Source organism: Anneissia japonica, unplaced genomic scaffold, assembly GCF_011630105.1.
Source record: "Anneissia japonica isolate Jap-2015-1 unplaced genomic scaffold, ASM1163010v1 scaffold3040_len1308831_cov196, whole genome shotgun sequence".
In the NCBI taxonomy this organism is placed as follows: Eukaryota; Metazoa; Echinodermata; class Crinoidea; order Comatulida; family Comatulidae; genus Anneissia; species Anneissia japonica.
The window spans coordinates 1163164-1182942 of NW_022718257.1; the positions used below are offsets into that span (position 1 = coordinate 1163164).

Sequence of the window (19779 nt, forward strand, 5' to 3'; positions counted from 1 at the left end):
TGCCAGATAGTCGACAGGCTTCACGGCCAAACACACGCCATCTCACGGCCAAATTCGGCCAAACTTTTTTTCGATATCGGCCAAAATTCGGCCAGATTATCCGATTAGAAGACAACAGTGGGTACATATTCATTTGAAATACTACAAAAATTATACGAAAATCAGATTTCATTCGTTTGGAATTGGAGAAATTCAAATTATATACACAGAACAATGTTAAACTTCCACTGTTTTTCTTCTTTTAGTTATCACCCTAAAATACATTTCCAGCTACATCATAGTATTAAATAGCCTATAAAAAAGGGTAAAGGTAGGAGAATAACCCATAACTTGCAGCGTCATTGTGCTGAATTGCGTATGGGCGTGGTCCGTGACTACCTAGCAGCCGTAAAGAGGCGCTTCATGGTAGATATACATGTTCACATCATTCCACAACGACAATGTTCTTTTGTTGAATCCAGAAATGTCCGAAGGGGGAGGGGCCGGGGCCGAAAAGGGGAGCGGGAGGGGAGAAAAGGGGGAAGATCAAGATAACACCATCTTGGAGGAAATTTTGTTTTCTAGACGCCGGAAAATAACCTCTGATGCGTTTAGGCGATCAATTATTTCCTTCTTTTTTTTCTTTTTTTCTTTCACACCTCCCCCCCCCCCCAAACCTAAGTCCGCCTCTGCTATTTAAAATCACCTTTTTAAGGTTGATTTAAATGTATTAATTATTAAGGTACATTGTAGTCGATCTATAGCATAGTTACCAACTGTCTCGCATCGCGGGACGGTCTCGCATTTCAAAGTGATATTGGATGAAACACGCATTTTGCAGAAACACATGCGTGATCCATAATTTGTCATGCATTAGCACAAATCTATACGTGATAACGAATTATCATAAATTCAGGTGAAAATGTATTTAAAATTAAAGAAATTGGTTTTATTAAAAAACTTAAACGATCATGCAGTAACTGGAGTCATTAGAGAGTACTTAGTATTTACGTGAATATTTATTTCACTGACGCGTTACTAAAAATTTATCAGTGAAACGTTTAGGTCAACATAGTTCGTGCTCAATAACATTGAAACTCAAAATATTTTTGCTTATGTACCCGGTATTGTCAACACACATTCCCTCAAATCGTTTTAAAACAGCTTTAATGCTCAGATCGTCAGAGCGCCTGGGGCCACGCCCCCTCGACCCCAGTGGAGCTCCGCCTATGGACCCCGACCCCCTCCCCCAGCCAAATGGTGTAGTTACTCACGCATTTCAAATCTCTTAGGTTGGTAATTATGCTATAGCAAAACTTTTAAGGGCCTTTTATTGGCAAATCCGTGGCTCTCTTAATTAGAATGAAAGTTACATTAGGTAACACAAACTGGCGTTAAAACAAACCTATGAAAACCTTAATACTTTTTTTATGTAAACTTTCTAAATTCGCCTCTGAATGTTAAAGCAATAAATCAATGTTGCTATCAGAATTATCTTCTTCATTCTCATATATACAACCTAACTCCAGAGTAACCGAAGAATCTGCGACGCTTGCTTGAAATCGGAGGTGGCCATCGGACCAGAATGATCACATCGAGGATTTATATGGCGCTCTACAGAACACTGCAGACCTAGTCCTATACAATTCAAGTGGGCAATAATAAATTTATTAAAGTAGGCCTACAGTATTTAATTTATATTCAAAAGAGATAGAACCTCCACTAGGATGGTACATATACAATGACACACAATAGGCCCTATATGGTACAAACTTGCATTGAACTGTCCTCATAAAGCTTAAACGAGTATAAACTTCATATAGGCCTAAATTATATATATATATATATATATATATATATATATATATATATATATATATATATATAATATATATATATATATCAAATCGGCTAGGGGTCCGTGTACCATAAGGCCTAGATTAAGTGTTAAGTGCAAATACAAACAAAAGGTACATAATTAGAATCAAACATAGAATTTAAGCTAACAAACACAACATATCCAAAACAAGTCTACGTTATATTAGGCCTATATTGAAAAAAAATTTAAACTTTTCAAAAATTCGGCCAAATATAGTTTGGACGTAACTTTTCAAACGTTACGGCCAGGCAATTTTTTATACGGCCAGATTTGAGGAATCTGGCCGTCAAAAAGGCCAAATAGCAACCCCGATTATAGGTGGGGGGGGGGGACATTATAAGTATGATTGGGGGCGCTATGACAAATTCGACAGTTCTGCTTTAAATACAGTATACCGAAAGGTTCACTGATTACAATCTCAGATAAGAAAGTATAATACATACTCCAAGTATTCAAATGCACACCATCGTGTTGAGATTAAATAACACTTCTTTAAACAATAGGATAGACTAGTTTCGGGAGCTGTCAATAATGTTAGTACTATAAAATATTAAACCTAATTTATTACAATTACATTACAGACGAAATTATCATTTTCAAGTATACCCTGAAGCCTAAAACATATTGGAATGCCCCCGCAGTTTTTAACACTATCAGATCGTGAAGAATGTACTTTAAGTCTAGTTAATTATTAAGCACCTATCTGTCTTTCCAATATAATCATTAAAGCCTGGACATTTAAAATGATAGACAACAGAACTTCTGTACTCCTTAGGGGTTTGATATTTTATAGATATAAAATGAGAAACATTTTTATACTGCCATAAATTTATGAATTTTACCTTTTTAATTAAGTGTTTCTTTACCTTATTTAAACTTCTATGTAAAATGAATTCACCTGGTTTTCCTAGATAAGGCAATCTAACCCAAATCTTAATCAAGCTAATATCAGTAGGCCTATCTATACATTTAGGTTCATTTAATTTCTTAAGTACAATATTAACAACTTTTAGGGTACCCATTCCAAGACATAAACTTCCTAATGTTACTAAGCTCTGCTTGAAGTTTATCAAAAGTACACAATCTGTGGGCTCTAGAAACTAAACTACGAATCCAGGAGATCTTATGGTTCCATAGAGAAAAGCTATCATAAGATGGACATATTGACCTGTATGTGTATTTTTACGATTTTAACATCCCGCAAGACAGGGCTAAGAATCTCGCAAGACAGGGCTAAGAAAAATCGAGTTAAAACTCAATGAGTGTTCCTCTGCACGGAAATCTTTAGTAAAAGGCGAAAGGTTTATGCGTGATGCAGAGAAACCAGAGCGTCACAGACTCACAGCAGCGTGGCCACTCACAATTTTTGATATACCCAATGACTGGGTCGAAATTACCCAAGATTCAGCAAAAATTGCCCAAAATCACCCAAGCTTCCTGAAAATGCATTAACTTTGGAAAAATACGTGTTTTTCGCATGTATAGTTTCCCTTTTCGTTCAATTTATAAACCATTTTTTATTGTAATTGTTTGTGTTAATTATTAAAATTAATATTCATGAGGTGATAATACACGGATAGAACAATACGCCCTCAGTCGGCCAGTGTTACCAGTGATCAAGTTTTATTATGTAATGCATTAATTAGGTAAGATCAATGGCAACGCAAATCACAAATAAACAATTCTGAACCCATGATTATAGTAATTAACAGTCAATGTTATGTGCGCTTCGTTGAGTTTTGCTAACTTGATTGGACTGACATATACTTTGTTACTTCTTAACTTTTCCTCTACGACAGAAATATTTAATTTTCTTAGCAAAAAATAAAATACCCAAGGATTTGAACGGAATACCCAAGAACCCAAGTCAAAATACCCAAGATCTTGGGTAAATACCCAAGCAGTGGTCACGCTGGGTCATGATCACAGCATGCGGTTTATAAAGTATATGTATCATATATTCTATCGTATTGGAATGATGTTGTTTTCTCACTTTAATTAAATCATGTTATAAATGATTATAATTCTGTAATATTATCAAATGATACAATCGATTGTAGTACAATATAATTGCAAAATAGATTGTATATTTGTGACAATGCACATAATAACATTAATGAATATGCATAAGTAGCTAACTATAGAGGGCGACGATAATATTGTACTCTATTATACTAGAGGAGCTCCTAAACTTTCCTTTATTGTGGATAATTTAATAATTAATCATTCTTCATATCAAGAGAGGTAGGCCCGTAGCTTGTTGTAGGGATGACATTAATATTTTGAGAGGGCACCAAGTAAGGGTTCACACAAAACAAGGTATGGTAATTGGAATCACTCATCAAAGACACAAAACGGGTGTTTGACGAAAACTCGGGAACGGTTTAGGGCTCTCCATAGTTTTCCGCATTTTAGAGTACAACTTAAAAACTGGAGGAAAAGTCGAAAAAAGAGGTACACTAGGTTTTAAATATTCAAAATTCCCACTAAATGGCTGCACTCTCAAATTCTAAAGGGTCTTACTTCGACAGTCACATTCAATTTTAATACAATACATGTTTATAATAATATGTACAATACAATATTATTTCAACAAATATTTTGTGAAATTGTGAACAAATAGCTAGATTTCTAACGAAATTTAATGAAAAACCTTAAAATTTATCGCGTTTATTTTGAAACTTGTACGGTATGCAACCCTCCAAGTACGATACTGGCGCGATTCTGGCCTTAACTAACCAGCATCAACTTTAAACCTAATTAAAGACTACATTCCTTTTATTGCTGAGGTTTCGAGGTTAGAATAATAACTGTTAATAATTGTAAAGACCTATACATTATGAAACCATGGAGGTATACTTTTTTATACCTCCATGATGAAACATACAAATTATAAATAGGCCCCTATATTTTGCTGCTCATTTGTTATTTTTTACTACTTTGATAGGCCTATATTCATGTTTGAGGGTGGGGGCGCACACAAATGTAACCGGTGATCATGCCCCCTGCCCCCACCGCGCTCTTAGCTGCCGGCCTGCCAACAGGTCAGTGTCATGGTCTATGATCTGTTTGTATACCAGGGAAATGTGTACATTTTATACTAACATTTTCGGAAATTTAGAAACGACACGCAAAGGTGAAAACAGATCGTCATGACGTAAATTGATTAGGGCCTATGCATCGGTGTGATACTGTTGGCAGGGACAGTCATTCACGAGAAGTTTTAATTTAACGGTTCCTGTGGATTAACAATTACTGGCAGCCTGGCAGGGTTGTATCGAAGGTGCAATGCGTGCGTCATGTGCAGTTGACCTTCGTTAAAAAAAGTTTAGGCATGTATCCGGGGGAAGGGGGAGGGGTTTTGGGTGTGATGTCTGCGTAGGTAATCCTTCTACCCTTCTGAAATCGGAAGAGGTCCACATTTTTAAGACAGTCGAGAGTGTACCGAATATAAATTATATAAAATAGTATTACAACACTTAGTCCAAGAGTGCCATTTCCGTGCATCGAGTGTTACATTTTTACAATTTTTTCTGGCGTCCCAGTCTAACCACAGTGGAGTCGAGGTGGTAGGTCCCCTGTCGAAAAACTTGTACCCTCATCTGGCCTACCGGCCAGTTCTTATTCTTTGTATAAGCACAAACTTACATAATAAGGCAACTTAACACCTGTTCCTGTCTGTATTCGATATTCAATTTAATTAATATTATAGTAATTATTTTCAGAAGACAAAAAAATAAAATTATTAAAAATGTCATGCACTCGGTTTATATGTGCTGAATCATTGAATTCATTCCTCAGTGGCGGGTCCAGAATTTTTTTAGCAAAGGTGGCTATCCAAAACCTATTTTCGAGAAAGATCAAGGTTTTGCGGAGTTCCCTTACCAATCTAAATTATTTCACTTCACACTCGGTTAATGACTTTATTTCCGGCTGCCATTGGGGTGGGGATGCCGAGTGCCCCTTTTGCACACCCTGGATTCACGACTAAATTATGTCTGAAACAATGGAGTTATAATGTTTCTGAAAGTTGTCTCGGGTACATTATATCATTATATCTTATAACAAAGTGAAATTATGAATATGTAACAGCGAAAAATTCTACTTATCACCTCTACTGGTAATCTATCCCATGCTATAGGAAATTACAATAGTAATACAGTAAATTACAATACATTATGAAAATGTCTGGAATTATAAATGAAACAGGATAATTCTTCTGTTTTTCTTAAACTCAAATCATCGTTATAATATATCTCTGATGGAGATGTCTATCTATGCTCAATTTTATACATCAAAGGTGTTCAGTGAAAACCAGTCAAGTAAAGCACGTGCAGCACACACATAATAATATTTAATACATCACATGATATACATAGGCCTGTGTGTATAATGAAAACCAATCCTAACAAGTTTTTGGGGAATTAATTAGAAACACATTTAAAAGTACTGTAGATTATATCTTCTTTGGAAATGAATGGTTGTGAATCTCCGGCCGACCGTGTGCCAAAAGAGAACTCTTGTATTAAATCAACAGATGATTTCCTCTATAAACTAAATGAGTTATTTTTAGTCAAGAGTAAAAAACCATGGTGTCTTTTTGGGGACTTGATCCAAGAACCCTGAGACTGGAAGACAAGCATGTTACTGGTAAACTCACAATAATCAATCAATCAATCAATCCGTTACTAATTTATAGTAAGTACCTTGCCTAATGATAATGGGATTTTATCATCTTAGCCTTACAGCACATTTTACAGTATAAACAAAATTCTCTTGGTGATGTTTTCAATATTTCAACTATGGGCCTCCCAATTTATTGATTTTATAAAATTGATCACAATTTATTAATTTTATGCCTATATTCCAAGTTAAAATCTGTATAATTCCCCAATATATTATTAAATTTTTACTTGTATACCCAATGTATAACTGTACATCCAATTGTATATTCAATAACTGGAACACCTTCAGGTTTTGTATCCAGATTAATTCACAATGGATCTAAAGCATAATTTTTAGATTACGAAAAGAATACTTATTATTCAGCTAGCGTATACTATGTTTAATGTCATATTGCTCCTAGTATCAAAGACCATTCAAGTTACAAAATCATTTCAATACATTAACTATATACCTTATACCCAATTTATTAATTATAAACAATATACACTTTTTTATTATCTGTGACTTATTGAAATTTTATAATGCACTGGTATATGGCTATTAAATGAGCAATTAAGTACTATATATATATATATATATAACATGTTGGTGATGATCAAAAGATATCCAATCCACGTATGCTTCAATATATATAAAATAAGTAAGCAGAACAGAAATAACATTCTTCACAAGGTGACTACTTTGAAGCATAGCACATACATAAATGTTTTCAAATCAACTTATGCTTGCTTTAATTTCAGAGAAAAGAATTTTAGTGTACTTTGTTATACTATTGAGAATATACCGTAGATGTTTAAAACATCATTAGGGTACCAAAAATTACCAAATAAGTGCAGCGTCACTAATGCTTTTAGAAACTTTTGTGTGTCACATTCAAAAATGGTGCTTACTTCAAGAGCAGAGCATAATAAAAATGATAGTGTTATTATGTTTTACTTAAGCATATGTTAGTACTGTATGCAGTAGTTTTAATTCATGTCAAATCAGTTGTTTCATTGTCCAGATGACAACATCATGGCAGGTTGGCGAAAATGCACACTTGATAAGGCTGCAGTTAAAAATCTTTTGCCAAGTACAAAGGTTTGTTGCACTGCGATTTAGAGACATTGATACATATTTGACACAAGCGCTTATTTGATCATTTATGGTAACTGAATTTTACTGTTGGCTCAAACCATAAAAAAGTTTCAATTTCGATTATCAAAGCTTGTAGGCCTAATGGTCAAAAATTCCACCATGGGCGTCTCTAAGGTGATCATAGCACTGGCGTTCTGTATCAAATACCTTAGAACAAACCCAGCACATAGATTTATGACACTTAGTACAATGCATCTTCAGACATCCACCATTCTTCTCAATCAAGGCACCACATTTCTATTTTTTAAAAATGAAGAATATAAATGTACATTCATTACAATGTTGTCTTACATTTTCTAACTTCAGCTGCTCAAGTATATTTTTAAAATGTATATATGAGGCATACAAATCTTAAATCAAGAATACAATGCCTTGCACATTTCTTTTTAGGCAGTGGATATGTTTAAGTTAAGAAAAATAGGACCAGTCATGGAAGTGACCCAACAGGTAACAACAACCACCTTGTTAACAGTTAATACATAGCAAGAAAAAATCAAAGGAAAACATAAAATTAAAACCTTAATTGATTTCTTAAATTCTATTCATCCTAAAACAAAAACCATAAACATATATTATCTTACACAAGTTTTCACATCCTTCTGATTTTTCTTGGCCCAGTCCATTACACTGTCTGATGACACTTTATTAGCCTTGTATTCTCTACATGTCATACCAGGATGGTCAAGTCTACATGAAGTACAAAACTGCTGACTACACTGAGGACAGATGAATAATCCACCATCACGTGACACACGGTAAACCATTGTACAATTCGGTGTAATACAGTACTTATATTCACCGTTGCTCTTTTGTGCAATAAATGCATCCAGGGTTGCTGCATAAAGCCTCTCTCTAGTCTGCCCGCTTCGGGTTAGTATGTTGATATCACACATAAAAAGCAACTGTGGACAATTCTCACGTGGACAAATGACTGGGAACTCTTTTGACTCAACACTATGCTGGAGTAGATTCATTAAGCATTCTTTACAATAGTTGTGACCACATCCCTCCAATCGGTGAGAATCATTCTCAACAGGTGAGAAGCAAACGCCACAATCATCCTCCTCAATAACATCCTCTTGGTCCAAGTCTATTCCTTCTTGCTGCAGACAGTCTTTAATTAGACCACGGATTTTGTTTTGGGTATCGGATTCTCCATAAACTACCACAATCCTTGATTTAAATACATATGAAACAGACTCTGCACCACTGCTCATCTTCAAATTGTTCAAATCAGGACCAAAAACTTTCCGTAGCATCTGCAAAGCTCTACCTTTGGCTTTTGTAAATTCACCAAGCTCAATTTCACAAAAATTACTCTCAGCTTTAGAGATAAACGCATTTATGGACTCTTTCATATTCTGTATACCTTCATCACTGCCATATATCCTTATGACCTTATCTCTTTGATCAAGAAATGCATGTGTAGCGGTAGTCTGTTGAACCGCATCTAAGAATTGTCGCCAATAGTTTCCACTGATTTTCCTCAGTACCCTACTACTTGCTGCGACCATTAGTTCTTCTCCATTGATCAACTTGACAAACTCGGCTTTTACATTCATCAGATCATCCGGATTGTTACCTTGAAAATTGATAAAGACACCAGATGCTTTCTTATTAAATCGAATACGCACCGCTCTAAATGTTTTCTCGGCTTTTCTTTTCATATCCATCAATTCATCTTCGATTATTTTGAAAATATATTCCGGACAGAAGATACTACAGTTCACTACCCTTTTTATTACCAACTGATGTCCAACTTTATTTGATAATGATGGCACTTCAGCAATCATTTGGGTTATTATGTCAGCAGGTACTTGATTCAACTTTAAAAAGGCTTTCATATGTTTACTTCGTGGAGTATCATCCTTGGCTGCACGCTGATGCATTTCTTTCTGAGGAATATGTACACCAATCCTAGCCTTATCTGTAAACTTTACAAGCAAGTTCTTAAGATCCTCACAATATTGGCTGTCAGTTTTCATTTTTAAAGGTGCATGTCTTGGAACTGACACCCTTTTGCAGGTAATGTCTGAAGTCTGTTGAATTGCACGTTCTATGTCTTCTTCTGTGATATCTGACCCAAGTCCTCTTAAAAACAAAGAACTTGCATCATTCTTTTTGAAGCTGCAAAGTATTCTTGAATTTTTGACAATTAACCCATTTAAAGCTGGCAACAATAGGGATGCATCAGCAACATTTTCACATGTGATGAATGCAAATCGTTTTGATGGACCAGTTTTCCAAGTTGCAACGAGCTCCTGTTCTAATCCACGTATTTGTTGACCTCCTTGGCAAACAGCTTTGCATTTCATGGTATTATCTTCTGGAAAAAGTTGCTGTGCTCTTTGGGCAATAAGGGGAGATATAAATGTAACCTTGCCCCAGACACCACGTTTAGCTTGTTTGCTATGAGTAGGAAAGGTGAAAACATCATGAATATTGTTTTTCAAATCTTCATTCTCAAGCCAAAAATATAGGTATATAGAACTTTCATCAGTAACATTACTGACTTCTAAAGTTCTAAAATCGTCTGGCATCAAAATGAATTTTGGTTCAGCCCCTTTGCCAAGGACCTGTCGAACGCCAGACAATGAGTTTCCAATATTAACCTCAAGTTGCTGTTTTTCAAGGGATGAGCGTTCCTCAGAAACAGTCCTCTTGACTAATGTTGATGTTTCAGCTGCTACATTCTTCGAAACGAATACATCTACAGTGCCTTTTTGGTTGTTGCATTCAATTACACACACTGTTTTCATGATAGAAGAATCCACTCTCTTCACCAAGGACACTTGTTCTTCAAGCTTTCTTAACCCTTGTCCCCTTTTTCCGATGATACGACCCATAAGTGTTGCTCCAACATTATGCACAATCTCCTCATGTACTTGATTCTCGCTTAATAATTCAAAATCAATACATTCTGCTAAACAAGGTACAACTTCAAATATCCAGTCATGCTCTACTGGTGTAAGATTGACAAGAAAATCTTGAGTTGTACGACTGAGTTCAGTGTAGATTATCCACTTCGGAAAGACATCTAACGATTTCAACGATGAAGATGGGTGTAATATGCCAGTCTTCAGCTGGAAAACAATGGTATAACCAGCTTTGGGATGTCCGTTATATATGCACAAATTCTGAGCATAAACCGAGAGTAAAATCTTGCGCAGACACTGGCTTCTTTTTTCATCCTTCCAATTGATGATATCACAGCTCTTGCCGACAAGAATATTGTTAGACTTTAAAGATGATTTGATATCTTTCACATAATCTGTGACAATTTTCATAGTTTTTCCATTTATGCTTCGTCTAATGCACCATTTTGTTCTTCCTTTTTCTGGTTGGCGTTTCCATTCGTCATAAACATCTAACATTGTAAATACATCACCAAGTATATTACTAAAATCTAGTTTTGATTCATCTGATTTGCGTTTTTGAACATCTGATCCTGAACGGTAGAAGACATTACCACCAGCTGCAAGCAGACCAGCAACAAGTATACCTTCTTCAGCCATGTTATTCTCAATTGATGACAGTACCAATTTTGCCAAACGTGGCTCCAATGTCAATGAGGACATCTGACGTCCAACGTCAGTCAGATCATGGGAATCTTTACTTACAGCTCCAAGAAACTCTAGCATGTTTAAAGCTTCTCCTAAAGCACCTTCCTGGGGTGGTTGGACAAATTCAAAGTGTTCAACATTCTGAATACCAAGCTGAAGAAGCTGAAGTACCGCCATTCCAAGATGAACTCTTAGAATTTCTGGCTTGTTATTTGATTCCATTTCATCATAGTCCTTCTCTGAATACAGCCTAAAACATTTACCGGTTGATGTTCTACCTGCTCTTCCCTTTCTTTGCTCAGCTGATGCCTTACTAATCATTGTTACTTCCAACACACTCATGTTTCTTTTCGGATCATATCGGCGCTCTTTGGCCATTCCTGTATCAACGACATACTTTATACCATTTATGGTAACTGATGTCTCGGCTATATTTGTAGCAAACACTACCTTCCTCTTACCTGCTGGAGTCTCAGTGAATATAGCCATCTGGTCCTGTGGTTGAAGTTTTCCATGTAATGGTAGTATCTGCACATCACCGTTATCCTCCACTATTCCCAATCGTTTTGCAAGATCACCACATGCTCTTTCAATTTCATTAGAAGATGTCAAAAATACCAAAATATCTCCAGGCTCCTCTGTCTCGTGTATTAACTGAGCCATCTGTACAGCTTCTTTTACATAATCAGTTTTGACTTCATATGTAGCATCACTGGTAAATATTGTCTCAACTGGAAACACTCTGCCAGGAATCTTCATATAAGGACAATTATTGAAGTATTTGCAAAATATCTGTTCATCAATTGTTGCTGAGGTTATGACAATTTTCAATTCTGGCCTTTGAATAGAAACTTGTTTAAGTTGAGCAATCAAGATATCTGTGTCTATAGAACGTTCATGTGCTTCATCTATGATAATGCAAGAGAAATCTTCAAGCTTTGGATCTTGTAAAAGCATATTAAGAAGAACCCTATCAGTCAAAAAAGTTATGACGGTGTTCAAACTTGTTTTCCGGAAAGAGCCAACTATATGGCCAACTTCATCTCCCACTTCACAACCAAACTCTTCAGCGACTCTCTTAGCAAGCGAAATTGCTGCAACCTTTCGTGGCTGTGTGCATGCAATTCGAATTTTGGTGTCAGTTGGGATTAGAATGTCTGAATTTGCTAAATATTGAGCAATTTGTGTGCTCTTTCCAGATCCAGTTTCACCTAAAATAACGCATGCGCTATTCTCTGGACTAAACACAGCACTGACAATATCACATCTGTAAGCGTATATAGGTAGTGGATTCTCTGCTTTTCTTATTTCACGCCATAGATAATTTCTCATCTTCCCTACTGTACCTATTTGGTCTGCCTGGTTGATTTTACATAACATGCATTCCGAAAACTGTTTTAACTCCAGTTTAAACTTTAAAAGTTGTTGACTTTTGAATGTTAAATCTTTCCTTATAACATCAATAGCTTCAGCTTCTTCAAGAGGAACAAACTTATGTCTACGGTTATTGTTTATTTCTGTTATACGTTGTTTAAGATCCTTAATTTCTTGATCCCACTGAAGTATGATTCTTGACACTGATCCATTCATCTCCTCCTTTAGCTTGTCTTTAAGGTCATTGAATATTGTATTTTCCATGTCTAAATCACGCTTTCGTAATCTTATGTCCAATAACCTGCCTTTGTATTTAACTCCATAATTTTCCCGTAAAGCTTGTATGGCTAAACTACGTGATGGGTAGACTAATAAAGCTCTGTCTTTTGTAATTCTGATATCACGTGGTTTTACTGTACACCGTTCTGTCACTAATTGAGCTACCTCTCCTTGTTGTGTTTTTGGTGGAAGGTTAAGTATTTCAAGTACTTTTGCATCTTCTAGCCTTGGTTTTTTCTTAACCAAAAGCCGGGAGTGCATTTTGTGTTGTTCTTCAGCTGCTTTACCACTGGGGATTGTATTTTCCTTAAAATCCCTAGTATCAGACGTGCAATGCTGAGCTTGTGCCTTAGAGGCACGAGTCCTAGAATCACGGGAATGAGACCTGACGCTTTTCTGATCTAGTATTTTTGCATCTTTTAGGCATTTTGGTTGTTGTTTCCTAGGCTGGGAATGCATTTTGTGTTGTTCTTCAGCTGCTTTACCACTGGGGATTGTATTTTCCTTGAAATCCCTAGCATCAGATGCACAATGCTGAGCTTCTGCCTTAGAGGCACGAGTCCTAGAATCACGGGACTGAGACCTGATACCTTTCTGATCTAGTATTTTTGCATCTTTTAGGCGTTTTGGTTGTTGTTTTCTAGGCTGGGAGTGTATTTTGTGTTGTTTTTCAGCTGCTTTACCACTGGGGATTGTATTTTCCTTAAAATACCTAGTATCAGACGTGCAATGCTGAGCTTGTGCCTTAGAGGCATAAGTCCTAGAATCACGGGACTGAGACCTGACGCTTTTCTGATCTAGTATTTTTGCATCTTTTAGGCGTTTCGGTTGTTGTTTCCTAGGCTGGGAGTGCATTTTGTGTTGTTCTTCAGCTGCTTTACCACTGGGGATTGTATTTTCGTTGAAATTCCTAGTATCAGACGTGCAATGCTGAGCTTGTGCCTTAGAGGCATAAGTCCTAGAATCACGGGACTGAGACCTGACGCTTTTCTGATCTAGTATTTTTGCATCTTTCAGGCGTTTCGGTTGTTGTTTCCTAGGCTGGGAGTGCATTTTGTGTTGTTCTTCAGCTGCTTTACCACTGGGGATTGTATTTTCCTTGAAATCCCTAGTATCAGATGCGCAATGCTGAGCTTCTGCCTTAGAGGCACGAGTCCTAGAATCACGGGACTGAGACTTGATACGTTTCTGATCTAGTATTTTTGCATCTTTTAGGCGTTTTGGTTGTTGTTTTCTAGGCTGGGAGTGCATTTTGTGTTGTTCTTCAGCTGCTTTACCACTGGGGATTGTATTTTCCTTGAAATCCCTAGTATCAGATGCGCAATGCTGAGCTTCTGCCTTAGAGGCACGAGTCCTAGAATCAAGGGACTGAGACCTGATACGTTTCTGATCTAGTATTTTTGCATCTTTTAGGCGTTTTGCTTGTTGTTTTCTAGGCTGGGAGTGCATTTTGTGTTGTTCTTCAGCTGCTTTACCACTTGGACTTGAATTTTCATTGATAGAGGTTACATCAGTATCATGAACTTCAAAATTCTCAAGTATTAGGTTTTTGCACATTTCAGCTTCATTCCTGGAATTACACTGCACAGTTACATTCGATGTATCTTCACCATAATTGCTTTTTAAGAGATTAAAACCAACATACTTCATTTCATGGTTTTCAAAAAATGTTATTTGATCCTGAGATAAAGGAACACATGACATTGGAAAGCCCTGAAAATGATCAACAGTTGGTTGTGAGTTAAATGTTTTCTGAGGGTCCCAGCATCGAGAACGGACCCGAGTATCAGATGATCTTGCCCCAAATTTACATTGCTGAGCCTGTGCCCTAGCGGTACAAGGTCTAGAATCACGAGACTTCGACCTCATAGGTTTCTGATCAATATCATGTGTTTTCTTTCCTTCTTTGTAACCATGATGAGTCTGTTCATTCTGTCTTCTTCTTTCTTCTCTGCTGCCTTGATTCGCCCTGCTCTCAGAAGAATTCCGTCTGCGAGAGCGATGCATTTTGTCTTTCATCTGTAAATAAAATAACCTTTATTAACACTCTGCCCGCCCAACGCAAGGCTTGACCGCCAAACACGGAGATCTCCATGTTCCAGGTTTTTTACAGAATCCGATAGATGGGGTAATTACCGACATGTACTAACAATTTGAACACTATATTCAGTCTGGACTGCAAGTATTTCACTATTTGTTTGTTTACATTTGCGTAGAGTGGTATTGATTTACTTTCACAAAAATCATGATTATCTCGGCTTCGTTCATAAATCTCTAAAAGTGAGTTATCTTCATTTTACTGTATGGGTCATAGAATAAAGTGTTTGGTACCATTGTACTGTAAAGCTAAAAGTAAAACGTTCGTAGTTCTTGTAGTATTCACTACTGTACATGTCAATGATATTAACTTTCCTGTTGGCAAGGGCCTTGTAGATGTGTTGCTGGTAACCGAGTACAAACCTCCCTTTAATAAACAAACAGAAATTTTGCATTTATATCAAGAATTTTGCCAGTCCACCGACATAAAAAAATGTACACACATGGTTTGGACTCAGATCTGGGGTTTTACCAGAAATTATGATCTATAATCTGTAAGCCTAACACCCTGGTTCTTCTGCAGGTAAATTTGGTTGCGAAGAAAATTATTCTGGCTTGTGTGTAAAAATGAAATTATAAAAAAAAATATACTGTACAGTATTTAAAGGAAATAAAATTAATAACCATTCGATGAATATTTTTCCAAAAGTGAAGGCCAAAACACAACACCGGGCCAACGTGAAGTAGGGGTGACCCCACCCAGATCTAGAATTAAATCCGCTACCAACTAATCAACTAATGCCAAAAGATTGGTAGTCTTAGTTGAGCTAAAAACTACATAACAAATTAAAAATAAAACGCATACATCAGAGTGATGAACAAAATTATTTTAACAGCCATGAGTAAACATGTGAGTAAACATATGCTGCTGCTGCTATGCATTGGGGAAAAAAGGCAACAAATAATATTCAATTGGCCAGGCAACGACATTTTGTTCAATAGTTACCAACCTGAAAGATTTAAAATGTGTGATTTGAAACGCGGACCAGGGGCCACCAGAGTTCCTGCCAGGGTCCATGGTCGGAGCCCCGGTGGTGGTTTTCGGGGCGAATCCCCCTGGCGCTCAGATGATCTGAGCATTTTTAAGCTGTTTTGAGGGAGTGTTTGTTGACAATACCCGGTACATATATTAAACAAACATAGTTTTAATAGTAGCCAAGTACAATTCTTGTTTCAATGTATGTTTAATTTGAGCACCCAAACTATGTACACAAACATTTCTTTACTTTAACAAACAAAAAATGAATGTGTTGAATGAACCTTTCCTATCATTCAACACTATTTCTACACCTCCTGTTATACTCCTACACCTCTGATTCTTAGTTAATTTGTTTAAACAGCTAACATTTTTTTTAGTTAGGCTCACAGGCCAAAGATAATATCTGAGTACCGGTAAAGCAACTCGTTATAATGTTTTTGGTAATTTCAATGTCTACCTTTTGTTGTGCTACACAACAATAAATGGTAACAAATTCTGTAACTTTTTAATAGTGTAACCTTACAACAATTAGAAAATAATTAATTGATATAGAGAGAAACTTGTCAGTTGACATCAAACACACAAAATACCAAATAAAAAAATAATAATGTTCTCTGCCTTATAAAGTATAATGAACAAAACCTAATGAAAAAAAAATCAATGGGAAAACAATGGGAAGAACAATACATCAAAAAAATGGGGAGAAATAGCCTATTAAGAACCATGATCCTATATTTTTGGAGTCCATAGGAGGTCAACTTTATCCACCATAACCATAACCAGTATTAATTAACCATACCAATCAATTTTTAACGTGTCAGTGAAATAAGTATTTCATGTAAATACTGTACTTTAAACTGACTGCGTGCGTGTGTTCGATGTCAACTGACAACTTCAGTTTCAGTAAAAATAAACGCGCATGATCGCACGCACCTTCAAGGCTCTCTGTGAATTGAATCTGAAACGAGATAATGAAAGACCTCTAATGACTCAAGTTACTGCATGACCGTTTTTATATAAAACTAATTCTTCTAATTTTAAATACATTTTCGTGATTATTTGTCATCACGCCTAGACTTATACTAGTGACAAATTTATGATCACGCATGTGTTTCTGCAAAATGCATGTTACATCAAAAAATCACATTAATATGCTGAAGCGTCCCGCACGATGTGAGACGGTTGGTAAATGTTGTTCTGTCATCTAAAACGCCGTGGCTAGAGATACGGTACCGTATTTCTACTTCGTTGCTAAGGTACGGTAAATGGCATTACGTCACCATCACCCAATGAAATGCCAAAATGTGCGTGACGTCATTTTTTGAAGACTGGCATTGCAGGTCACCCGCAATGAGCGGTGGAAGGAAAACGATCATTGTAGTACTGGGAAATTAGAACATCAAAAGTACAATATTGTTTGACTTTACTGTCATCCTTAAATAGGCGTATGGTTCCACTTTATAGTAAAAGTAGGCCTGTATGAATTCTCTTGTTTACAGTATATACATTTTTTTATTGCAAGTGTTGTCATATAAATAGATTACCAAAGACGTGCAGTAGTGTGTGTATACATAGTGCCTTGGCCTACTGTAAGTCCTGAGGATGATGCCTTGCTTGATAAGGCTATATAATGATATGACTTTATTATTGAGTGGTACGCCTATTTTTCTATGACAGTATTAAGGTCTGCATCAAAATTATTGGAAAAATTTGACTCAATTGTAATAATCACAAAGGGGAAACCTATTCTCTCGATCTAGGCCTAGATTCTGTACCATAACAGTGACGAAGTCTAGCCCTACGAAAAGTTTTGTGCATTCAAATTGTACGAATATTTTGGTGGGATTGTAAAGCGTGGTATTATTTCAAACTTCTTGGACTAAAACTTGGGATGTAGGGATTATGAAGTTCAGACGGTATGATGACGGAGAAACTAGGCTAAGTTTATGACTGATATAGGCTTATGCCACTTTAATGTCACCAGAGCAGCTGCCGTGAAAAGCAGAATCCAAGCAAGGCCGAGCAGGCTTGCTTAGATTTTTCGCCAAGCGAAGAATTTAAGCAAGGCCTAGAGGCATGCCAAGAGTTTGGTGGAATCAGTCCTTGTTTGATAATGGTTATACATAGGCCTAGCTAAATGAAACTCTTTACTAAATGGAAGCCTATTTATCGATAACAGTACTAAGTCAAACAATATTGTACTTTTTGATGTTCTAGTTTCCCAGAACTGTACATCGTTCTCGTTTCACCGCTCATCGTGGGTGACCTGCAATGCAATGCCAGTCTTGAAAAATGACGTCACGCACATTCTGGCACTTCATTGGGTGATGGTGACGTAATGCCATTTACCGTACCTTTAGCAAATTGAAGTAGAAATACGGTACCGTATCACTAGCCACGGCGAAAATTAAAATATTCATGGAGTTTTGACTGTATTTGATGCCAGGACCATATATAATCATGGTTTTGTGTTTCCAAAACATCGTTTATACTGTAGTTGTTACGAATAACAGGAAGGCGGTCATGACATGTATTGTGTTTGTTGTACAGACGTGCGTGCACAGTATAGTAGAGTCATTTTCATGAGATCCGTGACTAAATTTAGGATACCTTTTTTTCTCGATGGATTTGGCAAGATGGACCAATTTAGATAAAATATAGCTCCTATATACCTCCCAGATATGGGGGGAAAGTCCCGTTTGGGGGCGTTTTTCAAAATGGCCGCCTGTTTATTTGGACACTTGTATCTTGATAACCACTGGTCAGAGAGACTTGATTTTGGTCTCATATTGTTTACAATATGCATGTTTCTATTTGTTGTAATACAACTTTTTTTCACAAAATAGCGGGAAATGCGGTTTTTGAAAGTTTGACCTTTGACCTTGTATTGTCATATCTCGGTAACTACTGGTCACAGAGACTCACAATTGATTGCAAATTGTTCAGGAGATTCATGTTTATATTCTTAATGAAAGCAATATTCAAATAGTGACCGGAAATGGTACATTCTGACCTTTGACCTATTGTAGGGTCATTCCATGTCAAATCAACCAGATTTTTAAAAAAAATTCCTGTATGATGGTCTCAGATTTTCACGCAACGCATTAATCATGAGACAGTGTCCAAAAAAATTTAAAATCTATGACCCTGGTGTATATGCATTTGTTGAGTTGGCATAGAATGACCCAACTCTTAAAAACTTTAGTGATTTCCGATTATGTTATTGTGTAGTTTTCAACATAGTATCTAACCATGAAGGAGCTGAGTACCAAAGCTGAAACTTGGTTTATAGGTAGATCTAATATATCTGATTAACTGGGGTAAATTTAAGCAAAGATTTTAAATGTCCAAATGACGATCCGTTGTTGAGAAACATAGGCGTTTTTTACTTTTATAGATCTGGTCCCAACTTTGAATATATGCCATTCAATTTTAATTGAGTTGATCAGCCTGCGCTTGCATGTGGCTAAAGACAACTACACTTAGATAATATATCTGTAATATGAAGTGTATATGCGCACTCAAATGGACGCAGGATGACCTCGAAAATCACAAAAAAAATTGCATCGTTAAAAAAATTGGCTACTTTGAGTGCAGATAACTTCAAACGGGAAGGGATAACTGTTAATCTAAGGCCATATTTGTGAAATACGGCGAAAAATAAGTTAGAATACCATGTTTGACCCTGATAGCTATTACCAATCTCAAGTTATAAGCTTCCAAAGTTGAATTGCGTATGCACATCTTGAAGACACCACGCCCCTTTTTTGAGGAGTCAATATCTCGGAAACTATATATCCTATAAG

The 19779-nt window shown here is 36.5% G+C and overlaps 1 protein-coding gene and 1 non-coding gene across 2 annotated transcripts in view; both read right to left on the reverse strand.

The window, feature by feature from the left end:
- Nucleotides 1–3074: 3074 nt before the first annotated feature.
- LOC117110518 lies at nucleotides 3075–3190 on the reverse strand. The gene has a single exon (XR_004445710.1). It is a non-coding gene; the product is annotated as a U5 spliceosomal RNA (small nuclear RNA).
- Nucleotides 3191–7239: 4049 nt separating this feature from the next.
- The window catches only part of LOC117110486 (ATP-dependent RNA helicase DEAH12, chloroplastic-like), a 14989-nt gene continuing 2449 nt past the window's right edge, over nucleotides 7240–19779 (reverse strand). Inside the window, exons 2-3 of the mRNA XM_033253208.1 lie at nucleotides 8263–14916; nucleotides 7240–7918 (exon numbers count right to left, since the gene is read on the reverse strand). Of these exons, the coding sequence (XP_033109099.1) occupies nucleotides 7760–7918; nucleotides 8263–14916 (6813 nt within the window). The 3' untranslated portion in view covers nucleotides 7240–7759. The remainder of the gene's footprint in view (nucleotides 7919–8262; nucleotides 14917–19779) is intronic.